General features: G+C 40.4%; 2 protein-coding genes across 7 annotated transcripts; one reads left to right on the top strand and one right to left on the bottom strand.

Annotated features, from left to right (window-relative positions):
• Window positions 1-390: 390 nt before the first annotated feature.
• On the bottom strand, window positions 391-5,548 carry LOC121638121 (pannexin-1-like). Its single transcript, XM_041982622.1, has 6 exons — window positions 5,126-5,548; window positions 3,286-3,407; window positions 1,808-2,007; window positions 796-1,300; window positions 541-700; window positions 391-417 (listed from the first exon to the last, which is right to left on the bottom strand). The coding sequence occupies exons 1-5, from the start codon at window positions 5,304-5,306 to the stop codon at window positions 551-553; spliced, it is 1,158 nt and encodes a 385-aa protein (XP_041838556.1). The 5' UTR covers window positions 5,307-5,548; the 3' UTR covers window positions 391-417; window positions 541-550.
• Window positions 4,995-25,717, top strand: LOC121638116 (meiosis regulator and mRNA stability factor 1). Of its 6 annotated transcripts, none has more exons than XM_041982613.1 (27): window positions 4,995-5,043; window positions 7,644-7,854; window positions 8,576-9,421; window positions 9,616-9,778; window positions 9,913-10,127; window positions 10,303-10,420; window positions 10,513-10,685; window positions 12,525-13,043; window positions 13,819-13,967; window positions 14,453-14,614; window positions 14,700-14,886; window positions 15,009-15,187; window positions 15,271-15,351; window positions 15,461-15,700; window positions 15,792-15,911; window positions 16,036-16,214; window positions 16,352-16,572; window positions 16,697-16,839; window positions 16,919-17,052; window positions 17,206-17,408; window positions 17,546-17,773; window positions 19,640-19,879; window positions 19,998-20,249; window positions 20,390-20,450; window positions 21,352-21,447; window positions 22,745-22,918; window positions 23,000-25,717. In XM_041982613.1, exons 2-27 carry the CDS (start codon window positions 7,702-7,704, stop codon window positions 23,191-23,193), a joined length of 5,430 nt encoding a protein of 1,809 aa, XP_041838547.1. In that variant the 5' UTR covers window positions 4,995-5,043; window positions 7,644-7,701; the 3' UTR covers window positions 23,194-25,717. The 6 variants fall into 6 exon arrangements, with proteins under 6 accessions (XP_041838547.1, XP_041838546.1, XP_041838549.1 ...); XM_041982612.1 differs by lacking the exon at window positions 4,995-5,043 and adding an exon at window positions 6,989-7,083; XM_041982615.1 differs by lacking the exon at window positions 4,995-5,043 and adding an exon at window positions 6,989-7,083 and having other exon boundaries at window positions 12,912-13,043.
• The last annotated feature ends 676 nt before the right edge of the window (window positions 25,718-26,393 follow it).

Genomic DNA, 26,393 nt, shown 5'->3' on the forward strand with positions numbered 1-26,393 from the left:
CTGTGTAAAGTGTTTCATCCTTTTAGGTAGGCAGCTTAAACAGTTTTCAGAGCAAATAGCATGGCTTACTTTGATTGAAAGGCAATTTGAAACCAAACACAAACAGTGTGCACCAATAATATAAAACCCCTATATAATAATTGTAAATTACTTATGTTTTAAAAAACAACGTTCGCAGTCAGCAACAGATTCCATTAGATTTAACACACTTATCCTCTGATTTATCACATCAGAAATAAGACATCTGAGAGTTCTTGAGCTAAACTGTCAGCCAATCAACAGGCAGTGGGGATTATCTTCTGTTTTTCAGAGATTACAGTATTGTTGGTCTATATCCATCCATCAGCTCAGATAAATATGTATTAGAGTTGGCTCAGATTTCTTCTTTTCCATCACAGCAGGACTTATCGTCACCTCCTAAATAATCAGAAACAAGGAAGTGTTATATGCAGATAAATAAGATAATCCTCTTTTAGTCCCTCAGATTGGAAATGATCTATAAAATAAGCCAAGGTTAAGCTTTCAAATGTTCTTCCTTACCTCAGTTTAATTATTCTGTAGCTTTTTTTGTTTCTTTGTTGTTCTTGTGTGAGCACGTCTTCTGACTATCCAACACATCAGTCTTCACCTGACCCAGAGTTTGTAGCAAGCACATGGTGTCAAACCCCTCTCCGCCAGCCTGTTGCAACAACTCCAGCACCTGTTAATGACAAATGTGAACTTTATGTCATAAAAAAAGCTTCAGTAAAAAACAAGTGACTAAACTGGACCTAAAGTGTTAATGTTGAGGCTCACCTGCAGGCACTTATATGACTTCAATTCGCTCAGATTCTCTCGCAGAAACAGCAAATAGATACTGAGATCGTTGTAAATGGGTGTGACCACACCCAAAGCACCAAATCCAGGCAGCATTTCATAAGGTCGAAGGAAGCTGGAGCTCTGCCTCGCTGGTCCAAGAGCAGCATACACCACCAACGGAGTGAGGAGCACATACACACCCAGGTTGATGTAGCTGAGCAGCCTGAAGACACCCACTGCGATAAGCTTGCACTGAACAGCAGATGGCACCATGCTGTCGTTCTTCAGGACACCTGTCCGCAGGTCACATGGAAACTCGTCGGTGAGAGAAGCCAGCAGGATGTAGTAGGCGAGGAACAGGCTTGCCAGCAGGAGGGTCAGCAGTGTCAGACCCCGACACGCCATGTACTTAACTACAAGGCTGCGAGAGAAGCGTTTAGTCTTCAGATACTGCTCCACTAAAGGGTATTTAAAGCAGCCTTCAGTCAGCTCTAAAGCAGCGCTGCAGAAAAATGGACATAAAACAAGAGGTTAAATTTAGCTTAGCATACTATGTTTAAGTAAAACAAGAACTAACTGAATGCTAATTAAACTGTATCATCTTTAGAACTGCCAATGAGGACAACAAAGACTGAGAAAGTCCAGCTGTGCTCATTTGCAGATGCAATGCGATGCTGTTTTCAGCTGTAAGAATCATCTGTGTGCAAACTGTTGTAAAGAAAATGTGATTATCTGTGATTTTCTTATTTATTCTTAAGTGCACCATCACCAGGTTATCTCATAGTCTAATTGCTGTGAATATGCGGTTGAAGATAAACTCTCTTGTCAGGTTTTTTTGGGGTCGTTTTCCTCATTTTGTCTTTTATTTGGGTCAATATGACCTCTTATCCACTTCTTTTCCCCATCTTTCTGTCTTATTTAAGATTATTAATATTCTGCTTTTGTGTTTTTCAAATGTCTTTATTTTGCATTATTCTTTTCAAACTATTTAGAAATGTCAGAGATTTACCTTGGGGTGTCTTCGGATGCATCCTTTCCATCTAATGACGCAAGATTCTTGGCTAGTTTAATGGCACGATTATAAAAGCGGTCCAGCTCCTCCATGATGAAGCTGAGGTCAGAAGAAAGGTGCGGAGCTGCAGTGAAACGCCACAGCAAGGCAGGGATGTACATGAGGATGGCCAAAGAGAGCAGGATGTATGGAAAGAACTGAGGGTGTTAGAGAAAACAGAACACAGGAAGGTGTTAAAGGGAAAAAAAGCCCAACTTTGATTTGTAGAAATAATTTTATGCATTATGATTTTAGCTTGATGAAACAGACCATATCTAAAGCTTTAATCTTAAAGTTTTGTTATGTAATCTTGATGTAATGATTTCAACTTTGTCCATCCATAAATTTTCTATACCAGTTTTATCCTATGTAGGAGAAAAGGAGGCTGGAGTCTATCCCAGCAGCTATCAGGCTGCTCACATTCACTTCTAGGGTCAGTTTAAAATTATAAGTTAACTTCATGTGTATGCATGATGACAGATGCTGGAATATCCGGAGTCCAGATATGGACAGGGAGGCATCCCAGCTGAGACTCAACCCAGGCTATTTTAAAATTTGAAATAAAAAAAAATAAAAAAAATTAAATTTGATATTTTTTTCTCATTTTAGTTGGCTTCGCATTGGCTTCTAGTTTTATTTTGAGCTCACGTTTGTCCTTCCTCATTTCTGTTTCTTTGCTTCACACCTGTTTTGTGTTGATTTGAACCCCCACTTCCATCCACACCTGGTTGTAATCAATCATCACTCTCTCTCTACAGATTATCCCCAGTTTCTGCTGTTCTTTTCCTCAGGTGGAAATGATGGGTTGTTCCTTCCATGTTGGGAGGGAGTCTGTGTCTTGAGGAGAAGAGTTTAAGTAACTTGGGCTCTTGCTCATGATGGGGGCAAGGGAAACAGTGAGAGAGACTGGGGCAGCTACCACAGTTATATATATGTTATATCTGCCATGATGAAGCTCAGTCACCTGCACCTCCACTGAAAGGAGCCATCTTGGGAGCCATCTCCAGCAGGACTGTGGCCCTTTGATCCACTCCCAGACCACGGGCAGAAAAAGGATGGATGATTTCTGTTTACTCTGCCAAAGTGTCTGTCTCATTGCTTCCTCATGTGTGATTGACCTGTTTGTTTCTGGTTTTCATCTTGCTCTTGCCTGTGTAACGCATTCCTGGATTTTATTTTATTTTTTATTCTTTTAACACTTTTAACACTAATGCTATGTTTTTTTTTTATCCTGTTTTCAAATTCCACCTTGTGGACTAATTACCTCTACTCTTTGATGAATCTAATCTTCCTGGATTGTACACTGACAGTGTCCTGCACTTGGTTCTTCCTGACATCTATCTATCACGTGCATCTTTACAGATGTATACAGTTGCAGTACGGTTATACAGTTATGTTGGTGCCTCATAGCGGGCAATTCTCCTTCAAGCCTGTACCTTGTGTAGCCATAGTGGTGAACTGTCAGCTTGTTGCTGCACTGCAGCCCAACAAAAAGAGTCCACATATGCAGCTTGTCTCCAAGAAAAGTTAGTGGGAGCAAAGCAGCTGATCTGGGTACCTGTGTAAAGAAAAAAGGGAAAGCATGAAACAGCAGGCACCTTAAAAATTTTGCAAATAGAAAAAAAAAACTGTCTGTCCTCATGGCCTGATTTGTTTCTGGATTGTTTGCAGCATACTGTGCATCAGTAATTAAGCCATCCCCAGTTACAGTGAGGGTACAATAGCAATTCAATAAAGCATGTACAATTCACAAATGACCTAGATTCTCAACACAAAGTTTTTATTTAGGCTGCTATAAGTGGTTACTATCTCCACAATGAGTTCCTATCTATCAAATGTTTTGGACATGCAAATCTCAGTGTTACAGCATTCATTTTGAGCTCCTGTTGTTAATGTATTAAACTTCTAGCATTCTCACATCCCTGCCAGTAACAAGATTTTCACTGTCCATACTCATCTGTGCCCAGTTTCTTGATTAGCCCTTCAGTATATACACAAATACTAATGCTCAACCATAAACTTTACACCATGTTATTGTTGAATTTATGTAATCGAAGAGCAATTTACTTTAAGAAACCCTAAAAATAAAATTAAAAGTGAAAACTGCTCCTGATGTCTGCCACAAACATTTTAGCTGTAACCAGCATCACTGGGTTAAACATTTTCTAAGTAAAAAAATAGCAATAAAAATTGACATTCTATAATTTCATATTTCATATTTCATGCACCTCCACTGGAATCTAAACTCTGCACCTGTGAGGGATGAAATTCCCTGTGTTAAAAAAGGAGAGAACAAATCCTGACACACTGGTAGGAAAAGCACAAAAACAAAGTTTTAGAGAAAAGGCTGAACTGCTCAAGCAGTCACCACAAGTGACAACTTAAGTTACAGTTAATAACGCTGAAAAAACACTTTTAAAATAGTTGATTTTACTCAAAGCAAAATTTCACATTGCCAGTGAAGCATAAGTATGTCATTCTAAGCATACGAATGGCAATAAAAAGAATATCATTGCCTGAATGCTTATATAAATTTAGCTTTACTTTTAACATTAAATGACCTCAGTTGTAATAATCAGTTTATTATTTCATCCAATCTGAACCACTCACCCATTTCCTTTTTAAAAGATCTCATGTACACCCCTCCCCAATCAAAAAATTTCTAGACTGGCCCCTGCAGACTCTGGTTCAAGGGAAATCTTAGCATCTCTGCATCTCATCCTTAATGGTTGCTTTAGTGCATTTGCTTGGAAGAAATCAATGCAAGAACTTGACCACAACATAATTCATTAATGGAAAGATGAAGGCCATTCTCTATCGCTAGAATCATGGAAACATGCTGTTTATCTATAGATACTCCAGCTATAGCTGGACTTTGCTTTATACAACGCCAAACTGGCTATTCTCTAAAAATGTCACCTAGGTTTGTGAAATGTTTATAAACATTTTCAGCTCATACTATGAGCCATGAAAGTAAATTTAATCGCGTTTGTGTGATATGTTATCTATCTCTTTGCACAACAACTTCATATTTCACCGGCTGGGATGTAAGTAGAAGCGTTTCTATAATCAGCAGCGGCTGTGCTATGAATCATGTCTGGGCGTGAAAAGGGTGGAGACAACCACAACTTCTCCACTTTTCACACCTCCTTACGCCCGTGGATAGTATCACATTGCTTCGCCTTCCACAGCATGTAAGTTTAAGTTAAACTGAATTAAAAGATACTTCCTTGCATTATTCCACATGAAACTGAAGATGCTCAGAATTCAACTCACCTACTGACACCTCCTGAGCGAAAGCGAGCGAGATGAGAAACAAAGGTAGTCCCACCGCCACAAACGTAACTATTTTGTCCACTGCTCGCTCCAGACGCACCCCTTTGTACTTCGCCTCCGTGGCATCTTTTAACAAAAAATCGGAAAAGACGTACTCGGTGGCTACAGTGGCTATCGCCATGGTGACTGGAACAAAAAGCCGCTGCTTACTGATTGATAAAAGAGGCAGCTTCCCCCCGTCTTCTTTTTTTCAGTTAACCGAGAGCTAATTTCGTCTGAGATGTACTAGCTTGTCGAGATAACCCACGTGGAGCAGAAATAACGATGATGAACGCAGGGGTGGAAGTATTGTTTGCCTTCCTCTGTTGACTACATCAGGATAAACGGTGCACCTGCTGTCCCGTTACTAAACCCAGACATCAGCGCGCGGGGGGTGTTACTCTGGGTGGTTGCCAACCGCTAGAGGGCGCTTCTCATCTGTTCAAGCACCTGTTAGACAACAATGCGGAATTTGTTTTGTTTTCAACCCTTTTTTGTTTTTTATTTTTTTGTTTGTTTGTTTTTTTGTTTTGTTTTTTTTGTTTTTTTTTTTAACCGAAGTTATTTCCAAAAATGATGGGACGTTGTGTAAAATGTAAATAAAAAAACGAATGCAGTTATTTACAAATCTCATTAATCCATATTTTATTCCCAATAGAACATAACTCTGAGTGGTCAATATTGATAGAAAAGCACCTTAGAAGTACAGTCTATTTACTCCTTATTTCATATTATCTTGCTCTCAAGGAGCCAGATGTTCTTCTAATCTTTTAAAAGGGTCTTGAGCAGTAATTATCTAGTTTATTATAAATTATAATAAAGTTTGTTTAAGACTATGTTGAAAAATAAAGGCAGTCATTCTTGATATTAACTATCGAGATCAATAGAAACAAACAAATCTGTTTTATATACTGTATGGGCTGTTTTCCTGACAATAAATAAATGAATGAGGAGTGGGTTTTTACACTACACTATGTTGAAATTGGAAAAAATGTAAAATGGAACTGTTGTCAAAGAATATTCTAACCTCCTGCATATTGTGCGGTAACTGCACAAAATATACAATCTCTAAAAATAGATAAAGCTAGTAAAATTTGATGAGTCACTTTGCATGTTGAGTAATTTGATGTCAAATACAATAACACTTAATAGACTGTGCAAATTTTACAGTATTTGGGATCCTTTTATTAAATTGTTGTTGATACAGAGAAAAAAACTACCAACAGGAGAAGTGTATATGATCTTTGACATTTGTTATTATCTGTGATTATGGATGAGATGGGGTTCTATGTCCATTTAATCCGTGTGTGCACTAGAGAGAGCATGTTTAGGTGCATGTGTGCTTTGACGTGTGGCTAATGCTTTAAAAATGCAAAAAAATGTTTTTTTTTATTATGTGAAGCACTTTGTGCTGCAATCCTATATGAAAAGTGCTATATAAATAAAGTTTGATTTGATCATTACATCAAAATACTCCTTTAAAAACATGGTTCTAAAAAAGGTAAAAATATTCTCTGGTGTCATTGTATTTGCTACTTTACCCCTTTATTACTATATCACCAAGATATAATTGCACCTGCAATCCGGTTGCATCATTCCGATTACGTTAGCTGTTGTTACCCAAAACTCATTAAAAAGGCCTTATCCCACGTGAAATTAGCTTAGTTTTTTTTTTTTTTTTTTGTAAACAAATCTCTCCTCCCCTTAAATATTAAAAAGTACAACAAAAAAAAGCATGACTCGTGGATAGTTCTAATGTGTTGTGCAGGCTTTTATAAAAGTCGTAACGAACAGCATAATTTACGACAGCTGATCCTACTTTCTGGCAGCTGCCGGTTACAAAAATGTGCGCGTTCCTAAGGAAACGAACAGAAGGGAAAAGATCTTTGAGGAAGATGTGAAAGAGGAGGCCTTTGCAGGTATATAGTTAAATTACTAACCGCTGTGAAATTTGGATGCTACCATAAAATAATGATTTTACCATAAACATATTTAATGGCTGCGACAGATGGCAGTTATTGTATATGGCTGGTCGAGCTAAAGGAATTGTGTTGTTAGCCAAAACAGCTACATACAGGTAATGTTAACTTTGTTAGAGAGCTCATTTCGGTTAGTAGGTAGGCAAGCTAGTTAACAGATACTAACAAAGTTAGCTCAAAAACCAATAACCTTAACTAGATGGTGGTTAACTTAATGTCAGGCGTTCGTTTTCATGGCTTGCTTTGAGAAACCCTAGCCTAGCTGTCGCATCAGCTTTATAAAATCATTCCAAGTTGCTATGTTTGTAAACGCGTTCAGCATCGAAAATCCTCTGTTGATATAAAGTTGTCCACGGAGCTGTGTTACGTCAGACACACTAACTGACAGACTTGTAAAACGAACCAAGGCTATGTATTCAGTAAGACCTACAATCACACCCATTTTCCAGTGCAATACCAAAGAACTTAAGTTAACCTTTCGCCGTCTTTACTTTGTATAGGAAAGCATGAGAGAGACTAGAGATGAAGGTATGGTGAAAGACCGCTGTGGTTTGTACGATGAAAGGACTGGGAAAGGAGAACTACATATGCAGCTCCAGACCTATCCCATGGCTCAGTGACTCCAAAACAGAGGCATCGACCCTGCTATGGAAACTCAAAGACTGCTTCTCCACAAACGAAACCGCATCAGCTCACCAGACAAATAAAGGAGTAGGTATTCATTCGTCTGTGGACATTTAAAGTGTCTGTACACAAATTTAGAGCACTGAGATTGAATGTTTGAGACTTCAAGAGTAAAATTAGAATATTTTAGGTACATTATTTGAGCATTTGTGTAATTCTTGTGTACAAATATAGCTAACATGCTTTACTTTTGTGAACATGTCTAAAGCTTGTTTGTTTTGTAGTGTAGTGAAATAAAAACTATATTTCAGTGGAAATGTAAAATCATTAGAAATATATAGTGAGCAACCATGATAACTGTAAGTAATGGGACTGTTAATTCAAAGACATTTGCATACAGTGGGCTTCTCTAAACACCAAAAATGCTCAAAATAGTGTGTGATGTGAGGCTGTTTGGACCTAGTGCTAATGTGTCTTAAATGATCTGATCACACAGAAATTGCACTACATACATGTTTGAATACACTCAGGAGGAATTTAAGGATGTAATGTGTATATATTTCCTTCCTGCTCTGCATCATTGCCTGTGCTGTTTCCCATTACAAGTTACTCCTTAAGAACCATTTAATTTTCTGTACTGTGTTCACCCATCACATGGCAGCTCCTTACTTTATTTGGGTTCAGCTGACTAATGTGAAGCCATTCAATATTTTTGAACAGTCTTTAAAAATCCACCAGACTAACTCTTGTGGTGTTTTTTGTTTTTGTGTGTGTGTGTGGGTTTTTTCCCCCCAAATATACATTTTAGAACAATTACATGGACAACAGAACGGGAGTACTGGAACTAAAGGATGTCCCTCCTCCGCCACACCCCCCTTCCCCTTCCCAGTTATCCCAGCCCTTCTCTGTTGCACCTCTCCCTCTGCCTCCTCCTTGCTTGCCGCCTCCTCCTCAACTTTCACAAGACTCCCACCAACAACAGCAAGAAGGGGTTTACCCCAAAGTAAGCATTTGCACCCACTGTGACTATTGCACAGATGGCAGTGGGTTGCTGGGTGGAAGAGGTGTTGGGCGCAGTAGCGGCATTGCTGAACTTGTTTCACATCATATAGCTCCAGGCTCTCAAGGTACACCCATCAGTAGCAGCAGGCCTGGGACTTGCTCTGGAGCCTCATCTGCTAATAATTTTAAACGTAACCTAAGTTTTGGCAGTGGAGTTGACATTCCTGATTCCTTGCTCAATCATGCTTATAAACCTTGCCTACCTTTTGCTGTTGCTACCTCTCAGCCTCTTTCATCACAACCCTACCATTCCTGCTGCTCAGGACTTCTACAAACCTGCTCCGTTGAGCCTCTTTCATGCAGTCAGCCCAGCATCTTTCCGTCTTCATCTTCTCTGGCTTCCTCTGTTTCCTCTTTACCTGCACCTTTGCATGGCTCTTGCTTGGTTTCTTCTGGTTTTTACAACTGTGGTGTGGACTGCAACCCATCACCCAGAAGATCCCAGAGAAGCGTGCACAGTGATCACCCAACTACCACCAGTTTTACTACTTCAGCCACCCCAGCACACTTTTGCTCTAATCCTTTGCACCTGAATGTAGAACCCACAGTTTGTGTGAAGGGGGCACACTACTGCCAGGAATGCTCATTGAAGGTTGGTAGAGTTTTTTATTCATAGTGCCTTTCTTTGTATTTGTGTTTCTGTATCATACATTTGTAGGTAACTATCTTTTACCCACTGGTGACAAAACTACATAGATTAACCAAGGTTTTGTAATCGAAGCAATATTTATACTTTTAATGTGGCGTTATATCCTGTAATGTTTAAATTATTTTCCTTATTTTCAGCCAGTGAATGGTGTGACTTCAGGGCTTGATAAGGTGTGGTCCAATGTTCCTATCCCTCAGACTGCTTCTGTCCCTGCCCCTATTTGTAATGGCTGTGGCACATCCTCAAATGGCAATGTCATCCTGTCTTCCACCAACCTTGGCAAGACTGGGCATAAATATGGTTAGTGAACTTTATAATCCAATTTTTATTTTCCACATGTCTTTGTGTTGAATTTACTGTGCCAACACTAAAATAATTTCAGTGATACTGTTAAGATTCTTAAGGTGTTGTTTAAACTGTCGGGTTCTTATTAGGTTCTCTAGATAGTAGTGGTCCTGAGAACATCCCTCCAGTAGGTGTATTTTGGGACATAGAAAACTGCAATGTGCCCAGTGGACGCTCTGCTGGAGCTGTGGTCCAGCGTATCCGCAGTCGTTTTTTCCAAGGACATCGTGAAGCAGAATTCATTTGTGTCTGTGATATCAGCAAGGAGAGCAAAGCTGTCATCGAAGAGCTCAACAACTGCCAGGTATCAGAAAAAAAAAAACAATTTCTCTCTATATGCGCCACTTAACAGGCACTTTAGTTTGGTTGGAAGACTTATTTTTACTTTTACAGTTCTTACATTAATCCAAATTGTGTATAAAATTAGCCCCTGTACATTGGAGGTTAAGAAAAAAATAATAAATTGCCTTTTTTATCAGGTCACTGTTGCACACATTAATGCCACATCAAAAAATGCAGCGGATGACAAGCTTCGTCAGAGCCTCCGACGTTTTGCTGAAACCCACACTGCACCTGCAACTGTTGTTCTAGTATCATGTGAGTTTTTAAGATGAGCTACAATCAACTGCAGCCATATCGCATATATGCCTGTACCTAATAAGTCTTTATTTTTTTTCCATTGTCAACAGCGGATGTGAATTTTGCAAGTGAGTTGAGTGACTTGCGTCATCGTCATGGTTTCCAAGTAATTCTGGTCCATGGCACCCATACGTCTTCAGCTCTTCTGCAGCATGCTCACTGCCATGTGGCCTTTCAGGAGATCACAGCTGGTCTACCACCACGAATGCTTGTGAAAGCCCAGGTAGGCCTCTCACATGGTCTTATTAAGGCGTAATTTCGTCTTTTGTCTTTTCTTTTTTTAATTTATGCTTAGTTTAATAAGGTAAGTAGATATTGCTGTCCAGAGTAACAAAGGAGAATATTGTAGCATGGACACTCCTAGAGGGTGAGGTAGTTTCAGCTTTCTCTTTAAGATTTTTTATTTATTTATTATTTTTTTTTTAAACACAGTGTTGACAGAACGTTTTCAGACCCTTGCCATTCTTGCATTGGGGTAATCTTCTTTGTTTATTTCCCCTCAAATTAAATTTTTGCACAATGTCAGAGCAAAACGGCTTCATGTTCTGTGTTGCCACATGGGCTTTCTGTGGTGAAAAAAATGTAGTGACAAGAGTTAGAAAAAAAAAAAATCTATGTTGAAGTATTTACACAAACCACAATGGATTTGAGTTGTTTTTAGATGGCAAAGTCGTCTTCTATTGTGCCTGAACTGAGCAGCAGTTGGTTTGGCTCATCCATCAGAAATCGTCCCTCAATTCTTCTAACTGGGATCATGCTAAAGCCTGTTACACACTCTGCAAGAAGCGAGAACTTTATTCTTGTTCTCGATGCCACGAGAGGTGGTTAGGGACTTCTGGCGGCTTGTTATCGATGCTTCTGCTGAGCAGAACTTTGGTCTCGTGGGGCTCCAAGAAGTATTTGTTAGACATTTGAGGTGACCGTGGTTAACATGGGAAGTTGTTTCTTCTGCATTTCTGCTGATGCAAGGTTGAACGGATAGCTTTAATTAACAGCTGATGGAGGTGTTGAAGGTACAAAAATTAATACAACATGCGGTATATAAATACACTGACATTACATACACTGACTGCATGCACAACCCTGCCTTGCCACGGACACTTTGAGTTTGAAATCACTGGGGTCAGTTACACATAAACACACAGACCCCCTCCACATTCCTCGCCCCATCGCAGACAAAGCTTCTCATGGAGTATGAATTGACCAGACCAAAACAACCTTTTTTTTTTTTTTTTTTTTTTTTTTTTTTTTTTCTTGTTCTTGTAGCCTTGAGAATAAGAACATAGTTCTTGCTTCTTGAGAGTATTTAACAAACTTGAACCCAGTATACTGGAGGTAAGATACTCAGTGCTGATACTTGCCTCATACGGGAATGATGCTACAATACAGTTTGACTGTAGGGGCATTATTAATGAAGCAAAGCCCATTCTCTGGCGTCCTCTGCTCACACATTTTTGGAAATTGTGGCCAAATTATATTTTTTAATCAGATGAAAGGAAAGGATGAAAGGTTTGAGTCATTAAGCTGCAGGCCACTTTGTCTTAAATGTCTCATTAATCTGTTACACAGATTGTTGTCCTCTAAATTTTTCATGTATCTACCAAAGAAAGCAGGCTCTTACTCATAATAACCACTGAGTTTATTTAGACTTCCCTGTCTAAGCCTGTTCATCTCCATTTACTGTGAAATTGGGCAGCTAGATCATGCCATTATGCATGGTTACAACCATACATACTTCTTTCTTGCATATATATATATATATATATATATATATATATATATATATATATATATATATATATATATATATATATATATATATATATATATATATTTTTTTTTTTAACCATCAAAATGGTAAAAATATAAACTTATGTCCTTGCTTTGTCATTGTGAAATATTGTATGTAAATTTATTTATTAGCTCATTTTGGCAGTTTAAACTGAAAAATTAGAGTCTGAAAACCTGCATATCATTGTCAGCCCTTCAACTCTTTTTTAAAATTTTGTTTTAAAGTAATGCAAACCAGACGGGCACAATGTTTCTTCCTCCCCTCCCTCAGCCCAGTTTCAACCTCCTCTATGTGCACAACCTCCCTGTCATCTGTGACAAGAGCCTGCGGAACGCAGTGAAGCTCAGGCTCCGCCGCCTGTCAGACAACTGTGGTGGCAAGGTGCTAGGCATGTCCCAGGGCACAGCAGTCCTCCGTTTTGGCAGCCCTGAGGCAGCGACACGGGCCCGCAAGCGAATGGAAAATGAGGATGTTTTTGGCCACCGAATCAGCCTTTCTTTTTCTCCAAGACCCAAAGGCGATGCAAGTGCTGAGGCTGAGCTCCAGTCTCAACCCCATCACTTGCCTCAGTCTCATCCCCAGACCTACCAAACCCAGGATTCAGTGTTCATCCCTCCCCCATCCATATCCTGCTTCTCTTTTTTTCCCCTGGAGAAGCCCAGGTCACCCAGGAGGCCACGGCGGGCAACCCGCCCATGCCTCACCCCTGGCCAAGTGCCTGAGAGGCCCTACAGCCCCAAGAGGGGGTCCAGTGGGCCTCCCGGTGGTGCTCCAGCCAAGTCCCATCAGGTCAGCAGACTCATCCATGCCTGCTTCCCCTCATCCTCCACTGCCCTCTGTCCTTGTCTGGGCTGCCATGTAAATCGCAATAACCCCCCCTCCCCCACTCTCCCTTTAATTGCTGCTTTACCTAACAACTTGCAACCGCTTGCTTGCCTTCATTTGTCTGCCTGTGCTAGTATGTAGCATGTATAATTTGTTGTTCATGCTTAATTTATTCCCTCCTGTCTTGCATGTTATTGGTCATTAATCATATTAATGTGTGAGTTGCTATATAGCTTTTATTATTTTATTTTTTTTGTGTGGCTTTTGTCCAGTATATCTGTACTGACATTTTTCTACTTTATGAGTAGCTACTTTTTGTCTAATGTATGATTTATCCTTCCACTTAGAGTGGTAATTTAGCATGTGATCATTTCAACCACATATTGCAGCCAAGGAAACCAATCTTAAACACTGGAGAAATCTGACAGATAAATCAATTAACTAGGGATGGGTATAGATTTATTGTATTATCCCATGGACTACAGTATTTCATTAAAGTAAAACAAATTCCCCCTAATTTTTTTTTTTTTTTTTTTTAACATTTTACAGGTCAGTATTTCCCACTGATTAAAAACTTGTGTGAATTAATTTTTGTTTTCAGTGTGTAAAACCCATCTGTTTCTCAGTTTGGTTTTATATGCCCTTCCAATTCTTACTAATCATTTGAGCATATGCATTTGTATAAACTGGTGCAAATTATCCAGAAATATGAATATCTCTTCCCCTGTACTTAATTCAGGAGCTGGTTAACACAGAAGGCAAGCCCAGAATGGGTCTACCACAGCTGGACAAAGGACGTGCTGCTTTCTTGTCATCCCACAGTGATAGTGAGCCAAGAGCACTGGAGTCCAAGTCTGGCCTCACTGGAGAATCCATGTACAGGAAGAGGTACACATGGGAATGTAGATTCAGGAATGCCTGATAATGAGATTAATAATTTTCGTCATACCTTACTCATACCTAAACCCTCCAGGAGGGTTATAATCCAGGCACAAAATATAGTGTTTATTCTAAGACTATATGATAAATCCTTTGAGTGATTCATGATAACACAAATGTCACATTTTAAAGAAAGATTACTATATCCATCATGTTAAGAGACCTCTATTATGTCTTGGAAATTATGATCTGATAACTGAGACTGTCCTGAAAAAAATGTCTAGATGTTGACTGCTTCAGAGAGTGGAGTTTCTTACATGCAGTTTTTTACCAAAAAAAAAAAAAAAAAATCTGGTGGAGCAGAAATAGCAAAAAAATAGCTTTGAGTTTTCCCAGAAGGACAATAATTAATCAACATAACTGTATGATATATCATAACACTGCAACATTTTGAATCCTGCTAACCCCCCCCAACCCCCAATATTCCTGTGTAGAAGAGAGGGCTCCAATCCTCGAAGTGTAACTGAATCGCCTGTAGAGAAAGGAGATAAAAGTTCTGGGGAGTTCCAGATTAGCACACCTTCAGCCTTCAGCAAGTTGAATCTTCACAGGAGCTTCAGTCCTCATGTTTCGTCTCGGGGCTCCTGGTCCTCCAGGTACTAATGCAGATAACATTTTCCAGCCCACCTTGAAGTAACATTAACCATGTACTTTAACCATATTCCATTCCTCCAACAAAAGGAGTGCATCCCCCTGCCTGTCCAGCCGCTCCTCTCCTCTTCTTGCCACTCCTCGAAGTCCTTGTCCAGAAGGCCCTCCTGAGCCTTTCTCAGAGGGGGCAGAGGTCCAGGTGGCCAATCTGGACTACAGAATGTCGCGTATGGATCTGCAGCAAACCCTGCAGGACACCTTCTCCCGATATGGACAGGTAAAGCTGGCTCTGTGGACACCATACAGTGTATGAATAAACCAAATGAAAGTTCAAAAGAAGACTGTTAATATGAAAATGCTATGATGATGGTTTATTCTTGTGGTCTGTGTTTTGTCTAGGTGAAAGCTGTGGAGCTGAGCCCCCACACTGACTATCAGCTGAAGGCCACAGTTCAGATGGCTTCTCTGCAGCAGGCTATTAGTGCTGTTAGTGGCCTGCACCGTTATAAGATTGGAGGCAAACGTATTCAGGTGTCTCTGATCACTGGAAGCAACAACAAATCTCTTGCCTTGTTCAGGTGAATATATTAGTCATAGTTTTAAATTTCAGGACTTTTGTGTTTCAGCCATGTTGTCAAATTTTACTTTTGTCATTTTACAGCACAGAGATCATCTGTATCCTTCAGGATGCTCCAGCCAATTGTCTTCCTCTATTCAAATTAACAGAGATCTATGAGAAGAAGTCAGTACCTATCCTAGCACTTTCACTTGAGCAATTCTGTCCCTTTTCGGCACTTGGATTCTTGCATTCACAAAATCGTAAAATTTGTCTCTTTTTTTTTCATATTTAGATATTCCCGTAAACTGGCAGCTGGTGACCTGTACAGACTACCAGATCTGGTTTCAGTGCGTGAACAGGGAGGCTCAAAGTTGGTTTGCCTTCTGCCCAACAGCCAAATTCGTCAGAGTCCACTGGGATCCTCTCAATCACAGGAGTGCTCGTCCTCTACAAGTGGGAGCCCTGTTGTGTTTGAGGAACTTGAGTACCATGAGCCTGTTTGTAGACAACATTATGGACAGCAGGACTTTTGGTATGGAAATGTGCATAAAATGTCCGTAGTAGGGATTAGCAGCCTGTCGCTTCTTACCACTTTACTGATTGGGATATTTTTCTTTTTGCAGTGAGGCAGACTTTGACCCAGACTCCTATAAAATCCCATTTGTCATCATGTCTCTGAGCACTTTGGCCTCTGAGGTCCAGAGTCTGTTGCAATCACATGACGGGACCCTTCCGCTCCTCAGGTAACAACCAGCTTCTTAGTCTGTGTATAAGTTTACCAAAAAAAAAAACATATTTATTTCCACACATTATAAAATAAATTTGGGTGTTTTTGTTTTCTTTGTTTTTCTTTTTGTTTTTATATAGTTTCCCTGACTGCTATGCAGCTAAATTCAGCCCTTTGCATCTTGGCAATGAGACACTGGATGGTGGTGTTCCCCTGGAGCATCTTATTACTTGTGTTCCTAGTATCACAATAGTCACAGCTCAGAATGGTTTCAAAGTCATAAAGTGGATCCACAACAAACCACCAGCACAAAACTCTGGTAAGAATATTTACAGATATCAGAATTTGGAGTTGATTGAAGTTAAATTTGTAAATTTCCGTTGGTGCTATGTCTACATAGTCTTTTATCAGATATGTGTTTCAAGCATTTGTGGGATAAAAAGTGTTTTCATGCAGAGCCATGGATTCAACGCTGCAAGAGTCCAGTTGGGAATCCACAGCTCATCCAGTTCAGCAGAGAGATTATCGACTTGTTGAAGAGTCAGCCATTTTGTATCATGCCAATCAGCAAATTCATACCATCATATCACCATCACTTTGCCAAGCAGTGCCGTGTCTCAGACTATGGTTTCTCCAAGTTGCTTGAGCTTCTGGAAGCTGTACCACATGTCTTGCAGGTACTGCAGTGGGGCTCACCTTTGATAAACACTTCAGTTTATACATTTTATTTTCACATTTGGTTTGTTTTATTTTTTAAATTATTATCTTCTATTATTAATTATTATTTTCTATTAACAACAGATCTTGGGTATGGGTACCAAGCGTTTACTGACATTGACCCATCGAGCCCAAGTGAAGCGCTTCACCCAAGACCTGCTTAAACTGCTTAAATTTCAAGCCAGCAAGCAAGTGGCAATCAAGGACTTCATGCAGGCCTATCATTGGTCAGTAAACATTTTTCTGACATTTTGCTGATGATGAGTATTTTGTGTTGCTTATTTTTATAATTTTTTGTGTTATCAGGTGCTTCTCCAGAGACTGGAGGGTAACTGACTATGGCGTATGTGACTTGATGGACCTACTGGCAGAGATCCCTGACACCACCATCACCATCTCACACCAGACCACTGACACACTCATCTCTGTTCCTAAGAGGGGTCAGTTAAAAATAGTTAACTCTTGATTTTGTTGTGAAAATGGGAACTGAGAGCGATAATGTTTTTTAAATTGCTATGTTGCTTACTTTAGTGTGTGTGAAGGCTTCTTTTACTTTTACTTTTGATTAAAAGTAGTTGCTTCTTATTTGCTAGAGCGTAGTGTTGAGGAAATGGAGCGTACCAAGCAATTTGGGAAGGAGGTGGTGGATCTTCTTCGTCACCAGCCTCACTGTCGAATGCCCTTCAGTAAGTTCATCCCCTCTTACCACCACCACTTTGGTCGTCAGTGCAAGCTCAGCTACTACGGATTCACCAAGCTTGTGGAGCTCTTTGAAGCAATTCCTGACATCCTGATGGTAAGTCATTAATTCTGCTTTGTGTTTTTGACCTAAAGGAGTGTATTGTGGTAACATTAATTGCATTAGATGCAGTTACAATTACCAATTCAGTCTGTCTTAAGTTAGTTTTACTAGCATGTGTTTTTCTCCATCAGGTGTTGGAATGTGGTGAGGAGAAGGTGTTGAGTCTGACTGAAGTTGAACGTGTCAAGGCTCTGGCAGCTCAGCTGGTCAAGCTGCTCCGGGCTCAGAAGAACTTCAGTCTCCCCGTCAGCCAGCTTCTCCCCCAGTACAGCAAGACCTTTGGTTATGGTATGCGCCTTCAGGATTATGATGCAGCCTCCCTGCCTGCTCTGCTGGCCAAACTCTGTCATGTTGTCAAGGTAAGAAGACAACAAACTGAATGCCTTCAGAGATTTGTCCACTTACTGGTTACATTAGTAAAAGTACCACGTACATACAGTGTTGTCACCAGACACTTCCCAGAAAATGCTTTGATTTTATTTATTTATTTTTTAATCTGAAAGGTTTGTTTTCCAGTGAGTAAAGACTACCAAAAGGTAGCTATTTGTCATGCCTATGATAGTCTGGGGGACTCTGTTTAATAAGGTGTAGAACACTGAGAAATTTTTGTTTGCTTTGACTCTGCACTTTTACTAAAGCGGATCAAACCGCTTGGACAACGTCCCGCCATTACAACTGCTCATTAGAGCCAGTATTTCCAAAATGACTGCTAACCAAGAAGCGGGGAAAAAACAGGAAGAAAACCCAGCTTTTTGATTGGCCAGGACCAAAAAATTAGCAAGCTATTACATTATCAATTGCTACACGCCAAATTTTTGTCACGTCGTCTGTGCTGTCCTATGTTCACTTCGCTGTCCTACCCACAAAGGCAATCACGGAAGTGATTGAAGTGCTCCTCAATGCACGGTTTTCCCCAATCAGAAGCCATGGGTAGACAGCACAGTTCTGTTCCTGCTAAAAGCCTGGGATGCAGCCTACAGAGCAGGAGACAAACTGGCTTATAGAAGGGCCCGTAAAGAACTGAAAAGAGGCATTCAGCTGGCAAAACGTGGGTACAAGCAGTGCACTGAGGAGCACTTCAGTGACAACATGTGTAACATGTGGAAAGGCATCAAGACCATCACAGATTTTAAGTGCAGAGACCAGCAGGTCAGCCATGACCCCACTCTGCCTGACGCTTTGAACAGCTTCTTTGCACACTTTGACACTCCAAGCAGCAGAAGTACTGTCCACCCTCCACTTCCAGAGGCGCAGCATCAGCCTCTTACCCTGCAGCTGCACCAAGTGACCTCCACTCTGAGGAGGATCAGTATCTACAAGGCTGCGGGTCCAGATAAGGTGTCAGGTCGGAGACTAAAATCATGTGCAGACCAACTGGCAGACGTTTTTCTGGACGTCTATCTGAAGTCCTCCATCATTGTGCATGTCCCAAAAAATCAGCCATTACCTCCCTCAATAATTACCGCCCTGGCGCTCTTACCCCAGTCATCATGAAGTGTTTTAAGTGGATCCCCCTAAAGTACATCAAGGACGGCATCCCTGCTGGCCCGGACAGTCTGCAATTTGTATTTTAGCAATCCACCTTTTCATCCCCACAAAACCAGGGATTAGCCTCCATGAAACCGATCATGTCTGAAACCAGGTACCAAGGTGGAAAGGTTTGAAACCTCACAGGAGCAAGCGGATATATCCTTATTTGCACATGTGTTTCGTCTTGTTATAGCTTGGGAGTGTTACTCTTTAATCACAATAGCGCCTCCCACAGCCTTGTTGTATGTACTACAGTGGTTTCATGGAGATGGTGAAGCCTTTCTCCTAGTTTCCGCCACCATTTTCACACCTGAACCAACTTCGGGAACATGTAGACATAGCATCAGACAGCTTCTTCCCCAGGGCTGTGAAAGCAATACCCCCCCCCCCCCCCCCCCCCCCCCCCAAACTTGGCAAACTTGGCATTGTTGATGTAGGAGACAGATTGTTTATAGGGAAGCTTCCTTTTATCCCTCGCAGCAAATGAGAACATTTTTAAGTTATTTTTAATTTAATTAATTAAAAATAAATTAATTATTTTTATTATCCTAATTATTCAGCCTTTAAGAAAAGAGAAGCTACTCAAAATAACTTGCCAGCTGGCACGTACCTGTTTGCTCAAGCAGACTTTTTCTTTTTTTGGGCCAGGCAGTGTATATGCCTTAACAAACATCCATTTTCTTATCATTTTCAAGGTGGTTGATGGCTCAGAGGGTCGGGAAGTGCAGTTAATCAACAGGAAGTCTCTTCAGCTGCTAACCTCCCAGCTGCTGGCTCTGCTCATGTCCCAAGAAAACAGCCAAATCTCCAAGGGTATGAAGGTGGAAGAGCTGAGCCAGCATTATCTGACTGTACACGGAACCCTCCTAAATCCTTGTGAATATGGGTTCCTCTCTCTGAGTGAGCTACTCAAAAGCCTCCCATATCTTGTTGAGGTTAGATGACGATCTAAAAAAACTTAATGCTTCTTTTTAAACAGAAACAGCAGTTAATGTCTGTAACCTCTCCACTTTTCACTCTTCTTTTTTTTTTTCTTCCCTCATCCCCTCTCAGTTGTACTATGAAGAAAGTGGTGAGGATGGTAAAGCTGGTAGTGCTGCTGGTTGTGGTGATGTTGAATGGGTGAGGCTCACTAGGCTTTACCAGTTTGCCTGCAAGGTTCGTGAATTGCTTCACACCTACCATTACAATCAGATCTTCCTGACTGAGTTCCAGGGTGCTTATAACAAGTTTACAGGCTGCAGCCTTGAACCGTGCGCTTATGGATACATCAGCACTGATGAGCTGCTCGGTGCCATTCCACAGGTGAAAATTTGTTTTATTTATCTTTTGTAAACATGGTGCTATTGAAATCTTTTCACACATCTCATACCTTTTTGTATGGTGTTGTCTATACACAAAATTATCCTTGTTTAATTCTGTTTTATTTTGGGATGTATTGTCAGGTGGTCTGGATCAAAGGGCATGGTCACAAGAGGATTATTGTTTTGAAGAAAGATATGAAAGGTAAAGGCATATTCTTCAATAGATGTTCCGTTTAAGTCAGTATAATTTTAGGCCACCAAGGGATCCAGCTCAGTACGGGACAGGATGCATTTTTTGCATTTCTGAAGGCAAAACTGGGGAGGGTGCCAGAATATCTGATCTGAGCTGTGCTACTTTTTTGAGACCTTTCTGTTGGGGTCCCAATCTTACCGATTCAATCTTTACGGCTTCAGCTTGACACACTGCTAGCCATAAACTGATCCAAAGAACCCCCCCATTCAATTGCAATAAGAACAAAGCAGAAATATTGCCACATTTAAATATACGAAGGTCTTGGTCTTTCAGTGTTAAGAACTTCTCACGGACTATGTGACAATTACTCCGCTCTATTACCTCTTTGCTGCCACTCGAGCGAGCCGCAGTAGAACTGGGCAGGAAGTTGAGACTAGTTCGTTTTTCAAACTTAAGTTATTTGCAGAGCAGTGTCACATTTCCTGAGTACAATTTAACGCTCTGTTTGTCTGTAAATGTGCGCAGATATAGACTTTATGTTCATATCGATTCATTCATACAATATAATTTACATTTGAAACCTCTGAAAAAGAAAAAATTCTGAAGGTATGACGGCTTTTATTTTGCTGTGGCGTTGTACCACGATCATTTACAAGTAGCGGAATCCCTGCAAAGAATGAAGCAGCGAAAATTTGGATGCACCTGAATTTTTTTCTGGTGCACCCAAATTTAAATAAGTTAGGTGCATCAATCCAACCAATGCGAAGTTAGTCTGGAGCCCTGCCCCCTTGCTGAAGAAATTATGACCAAGTCATTACAACATATGCAAACATGATAATACACGGCCTGTGTGTGTGTGTGTGTGTGTGTGTGTGTGTGTGTGTGTGTGTGTGTTTGTGTTTGTTTTTAGCTAGAGCAAGCTCTTCAGTGCCCAGCAGCCCTCAGCCTGGAGAAAGCCCGAGAGACAGTCCTGTTAGCAGTGCAACATCTGGAACACAGAGTCCAGGTAATGCAGGATTCAGAGTTTTTATACAGGATGGCTGCCTTACTGTAGATTTCATATCTGTCCATCAATATCTACGCACAGACACTGCAGAAGTAGCTCGTTGTCTTCGTCATTTTTCTAAAGTAAACAGTGACAAATAAGGCTTAAAAAAATTTAAACTGAATGTAAATCACTGCTCTGGTGGGGCTGTGATCAAGTTTACAAAAATGTTTCTAATTTTCATATCAAACTGTTCTAAGCAATTATTCGATTTATTTTTAATGGAAATACACATCTTCAGTTTCTTTGGTCTGGGATTAGGGGGAGACTCAGATTGTGCACGTCCACCTTCACTGCTCAGTGTAAGGCAGAAGACACAGTGGTGGACACCGCAACGTTTTCAGTGTCAACGTATGACGCGAGAATTGCTTCTTCAGCTGTGAGGGAAGGATACATTTGTTCAAATTCCCAAAGGAAACTACCATTAGACAGCAATGGACTGAGTTTGTTTTTGGGAGCCAGACACAGATTTGCACCAGCATTTGTATTTGTGATCGGCACTTCACCGAAGACTGCTGGATGAATAAGGGTCAGTACAACGAGGGATTTGTGACCTCGCTTTAGCTGAAAGGAGGGTCGGTTCCTACAATCATGGACCACATTTCCGATCCTGAACTTCAAGCTAAAAGTAAAACCGAATAAGTTGTCTGTTTTAATGTGTGTGTAACTGTCAAACTAAAGGAATTAACCCGAAAGTTAGCGATCAACACTGTAGATGGAAATGCTACAAATGTAACAACCAGGCTAAAAAGATCCAGCTGGGTAGCCACGTGAAACAATAGATGTATATGGAGTGGCTAGAAGCACAGCTAACTATATTGTAACAATGCATGAAGTTTTAGCAAATAGCATCATTAGCGTATCTATTTCTTGGCAGCAGACTTCCACCTCTGTTGGCATTGTGGTGCATTTTCCACATGTACGCTTATTAACAGGGGCATGTACAAATATATGACAGGTGAAGAACAGTGAACGTTATATCGGACTATAGCTGGTAAGCACAGTATTTACCAAACAGGTACGTCCTGCTGCATTTCTTGCTGCATTTTTGGGGTCTGATTTGGGCTTGAACATGTACCGTTGTGTGTTTTGTGTTGACATTGTTTACCGAGTATTTATATGATTTTGGTTTATGAGTTCTGTTGTAGTTGTAGAATCGAGTAATCGGGATGGTCCTAGTCTGTATTAAATTGACAGTAATTTAAGCACCACTGGAAAAACATGGGCTTCTTTAGTGAGTTTTTTTGTCTTTTGCCAGGCGGCGATGCAGCTTCAGAGTCAGAACTGCTGTGTCTAACGTCACCCGTTGATCTGTTGTGCGGTCCAGTACCATCCTGCTTACCATCACCTCAACTCTACCCAGACCCAGTTGTCCCTCAACACTTGGACTTGATTCACTTTGAGAAAACTCCACCGCCACATCTACCAACAGGTCAGTTTTAACATTGCAAATGTGTTGCTTTTAATTAATGTTGTATAAAAATAAAAGTCACTATGCATTTATGTCTGACAGAGAGCGTTGAATCTGATGAAGTAGCTGCAGATGATGCACCTGAGCAGCCTGACAGCACAGCTCACCTGGGGATCACCAGACCTCCACCGCCTCCTGACAAGAAGAGCCCTCTGTCCATGGACAGTCCCAGCAGAAAAGCTGCACGCAGCAGAATCAAACTAGCTGCCAACTTCTCCTTCACAGCAGGCCTCTGATCCTTATCATCCACATCACTCACAGAAATGCCACTACTCACATAGTGTAACTCTACATGGAAGAGTTGACAGACATTAAGTACACTACACAAAGATGGCCCTGGAGGGTATTTGTGTTGTCCCTTCTGCATCCCAACAAGGCTGCTGCCTTTTTTCTTCTAATTGGCAATCTTTCTTTATTTTTCGTAGTTCTCAATCCTCCACTAATGTTCACCAAGCTGTGATCCACTCCTTGCAGATTGTCTGCAGTTCTTTAGTTTGCCAAATTAAGACACAATAAGCTGTTTTTTTTTTCCATCACAAGAGCAGTTGATTTCCCAGTCTGTGCATCCTCAGTTTGGAGCCACAACCGTTGTATTAAGAAACTCACACTTGTATTAATCAAGTTAGTTGTCACTGTATCCAGAGTACTGTTCAACAGTGTGGGAAGAAAAGCTAATAATGAATAACTTGGCAATGGAAATACTGTTGCACACATTTTCAGTTTGCAAAAAGTTTTTTTTTTTTTTTTGAAGAAAGATTTGTCAGTAATTCATGTCAAGACCATGTCTCCCTGAAAAAAATAACTGCCATTTAAACATCATTTCAACTTCGGAGGATTTTCTTTGTAAGTAACCCCAAATATGTCAAGCAACCAAGCATCTAGCCCCTGACAGTCTTATTCTTTCACATTTGTTTAAGAAATAGCTTCTCTCTGAGGTATACGGTCCTGTGTTGTCTCTGTAAAAAAAAAAGTGTAAGGATACTGTTTTTTAGTTTCTTCTATACTATGCAGTGTTTGGTTGTCTGTGGAAGAGTTTGGATTCTATGTTGTGGAATAAGGGCAAAGATGGGATTTAAGAGAAACGGTTTGAGTGGTTTAAAGGTTTACATCAAGAGGTTTTGACTGACTGTTGCATTAATAGGTGCTCTCAGGATTTTTTATTGTGGTATGTTCACCTAATTTAATGCAGGGATTTTGACTTGTCTCTCTTGGGCCAGTAATAGATGCCCAAAAAGGAGAGGAGTGGCACTGAGTATTCCTGTTGTATGTGCTTAGGCAGCAAAAACTAACGTACTTTTAATGTCTTTAGCCAGCAGTCAGTGTGTTTTGTGTTCTTTTAGCTGTGTTTTGTCTGTGTGGTTTACACTGCGGTAGGTGGTGTGAAATGTGCATGGAGTGCATAACTGAGTTTATGCAAGGTGTAATCCCAGGAGGAGCAGACACGAACAGGTAATAGCAAGACGTTTAATAGCAGCCTTTATTTCCACCGCAGTTTATGGATCTCAGAGTTGGCGTTACTCTCTTGCAGTTGCCTTAGAAATGCTCAAGGTTTGTTGAATTAACCTTTGCTGCTCATAGGCACTGTGTCAGCAGTGGTGTCCACACTGAGTTCAAGAGTTTGAGGAGGTAGGCAGGAATCCTGAGTTTGATTTTTAATGATGCAACGAATTGATGAATGGTTTTAGGAGAAAGAGGATGGGATGGAGGTGATGCGTTCAAGGACCAGACTGGGGGCTTTGGGAAGCCCCTTAAACAGATAACATCCACACAGAGGATCCTCTGCAGTTCTCTGGAATCTGCCGGGCTTTTACAATGGCTTGTATTGGCCACGGAGCTGAACGATGCCATCATTCCTCCCCACCCTCTTACATCTCACATGAAGTAGTTTTAACTTCCTGTTGTGTGCTAGTTTCTCAACTTCACTTTGAGTGTTTAATTGGCTGCTGGCTGTAGAAATGCCATCAAATGTCTGCTACCTGTGAAATTAAGCACAGCCCCAGGTGCCACTGAAGTTGTAGACTGATGATTGTGTTCAGAGGTAATGTTTAGAGGATGGGTAACAGCCCATTTAATCAGTTTGTTTGCATTTTGGAGTGGATTTAGTCTGCATTTGTAGTATTTTGATACACGTTTTCTTTCATCAGACTGGATGTCAATATGTGAGGAGTCCACCTGCCATCTCACTGGACTGTGACATGCAAATCAGAATGTTTTTAGGGCTGTTACAGCTCAAGCTGTTTTATTGACCATTAGGAAAAAATACTTTAAGGAGTTGTTGATTCAGATTAATTATTTCTATTTGTAAATGGCTTAAAATACTCCCAAGAAATGTTTGGATTTAAATTAGAAACTACTCCGTACTGCAGTGACAACTAACTCATGTTTTGAGTTCTTGCTTTGTGTTTTGGTTAAATCAGTAAGAAGCTGTTGTACCTGTTAAAAATATGCACTTTTGCATAGTTTTGTTTCATGAAATAACACATTTGCAAAGATGTTTGAGCAAATTATCTTTGCTTCTTTACCTGATCGTGTCTCCAAGTCGGTGGTTTTGCAGCAGGTTTTAAGGAACTTGCTTATTCAGCTGTGTCCTTTAAAACATTGACTTGTGATGAATTTCTGTTTCTGCTCAACAACTGTCTTTTTCCTGTGGAATCATCTGCCCCCTCAGTTGCATTTACTGCCTAGCTACACCAGAGGCGGTTGTAAGTTATTGTTGAAGGGACCAAAAAGATTTCCATGAATAAATTTCACAAGCATTAATTCTTTTTTGTGTGTGTGAATCACATTAAAAAAACACTCTCAGCACGTTCCTGAAAGATGCTCTTTATTTAAACACATATGTACAAGTAGTTTCAGCTTATTTTCTGCATATTTGTTCAATATTCACAGGACCCTCATATTCACTACAACAATAGAACGCTAAGTTATCAGTAGGAAGGAAAAGTGACGAAGCAACACTTTGCTTGACACAAGTCACTGCTGTCCTAAATACACTCAAACATACACTGTCTATTGAAGGCATTTACAAGAGTTGCATTAATTTCCTGGTAAATTATCTTTTGTTTAAGAAAAAAAGCAAGACTAAATTCAGAGGATGCAAGTTGCTATATTCATTGAATGAACTCGTACTACCACAACTAATATTTCCAAGTATTTGATTTTGGAGTGATGTTGACCGCAGAGTGAGAAGCATGATGACAAAATAATCTGATACGGTTGCATACAGGCATTAAATCAGGATTTAAAGGTACAGAGTGAAAGAATTACTGACATCTAGTGATAAAGATACCAAGCACAGTTATGAATGGATGGTGGCCTACAGTAGCCAAAATTCTTCCAGATATAAACACGTTTTCTTCTGTGAGTGGCTCCAGTGGCCTCCGGTGCAGCAACTGCACTACAGGTAACTATTTGAACATTTTGAACATGTACACTG

The sequence above is a fragment of the Melanotaenia boesemani genome, chromosome 4 (assembly GCF_017639745.1).
Source record: "Melanotaenia boesemani isolate fMelBoe1 chromosome 4, fMelBoe1.pri, whole genome shotgun sequence".
NCBI lineage: Eukaryota > Metazoa > Chordata > Actinopteri > Atheriniformes > Melanotaeniidae > Melanotaenia > Melanotaenia boesemani.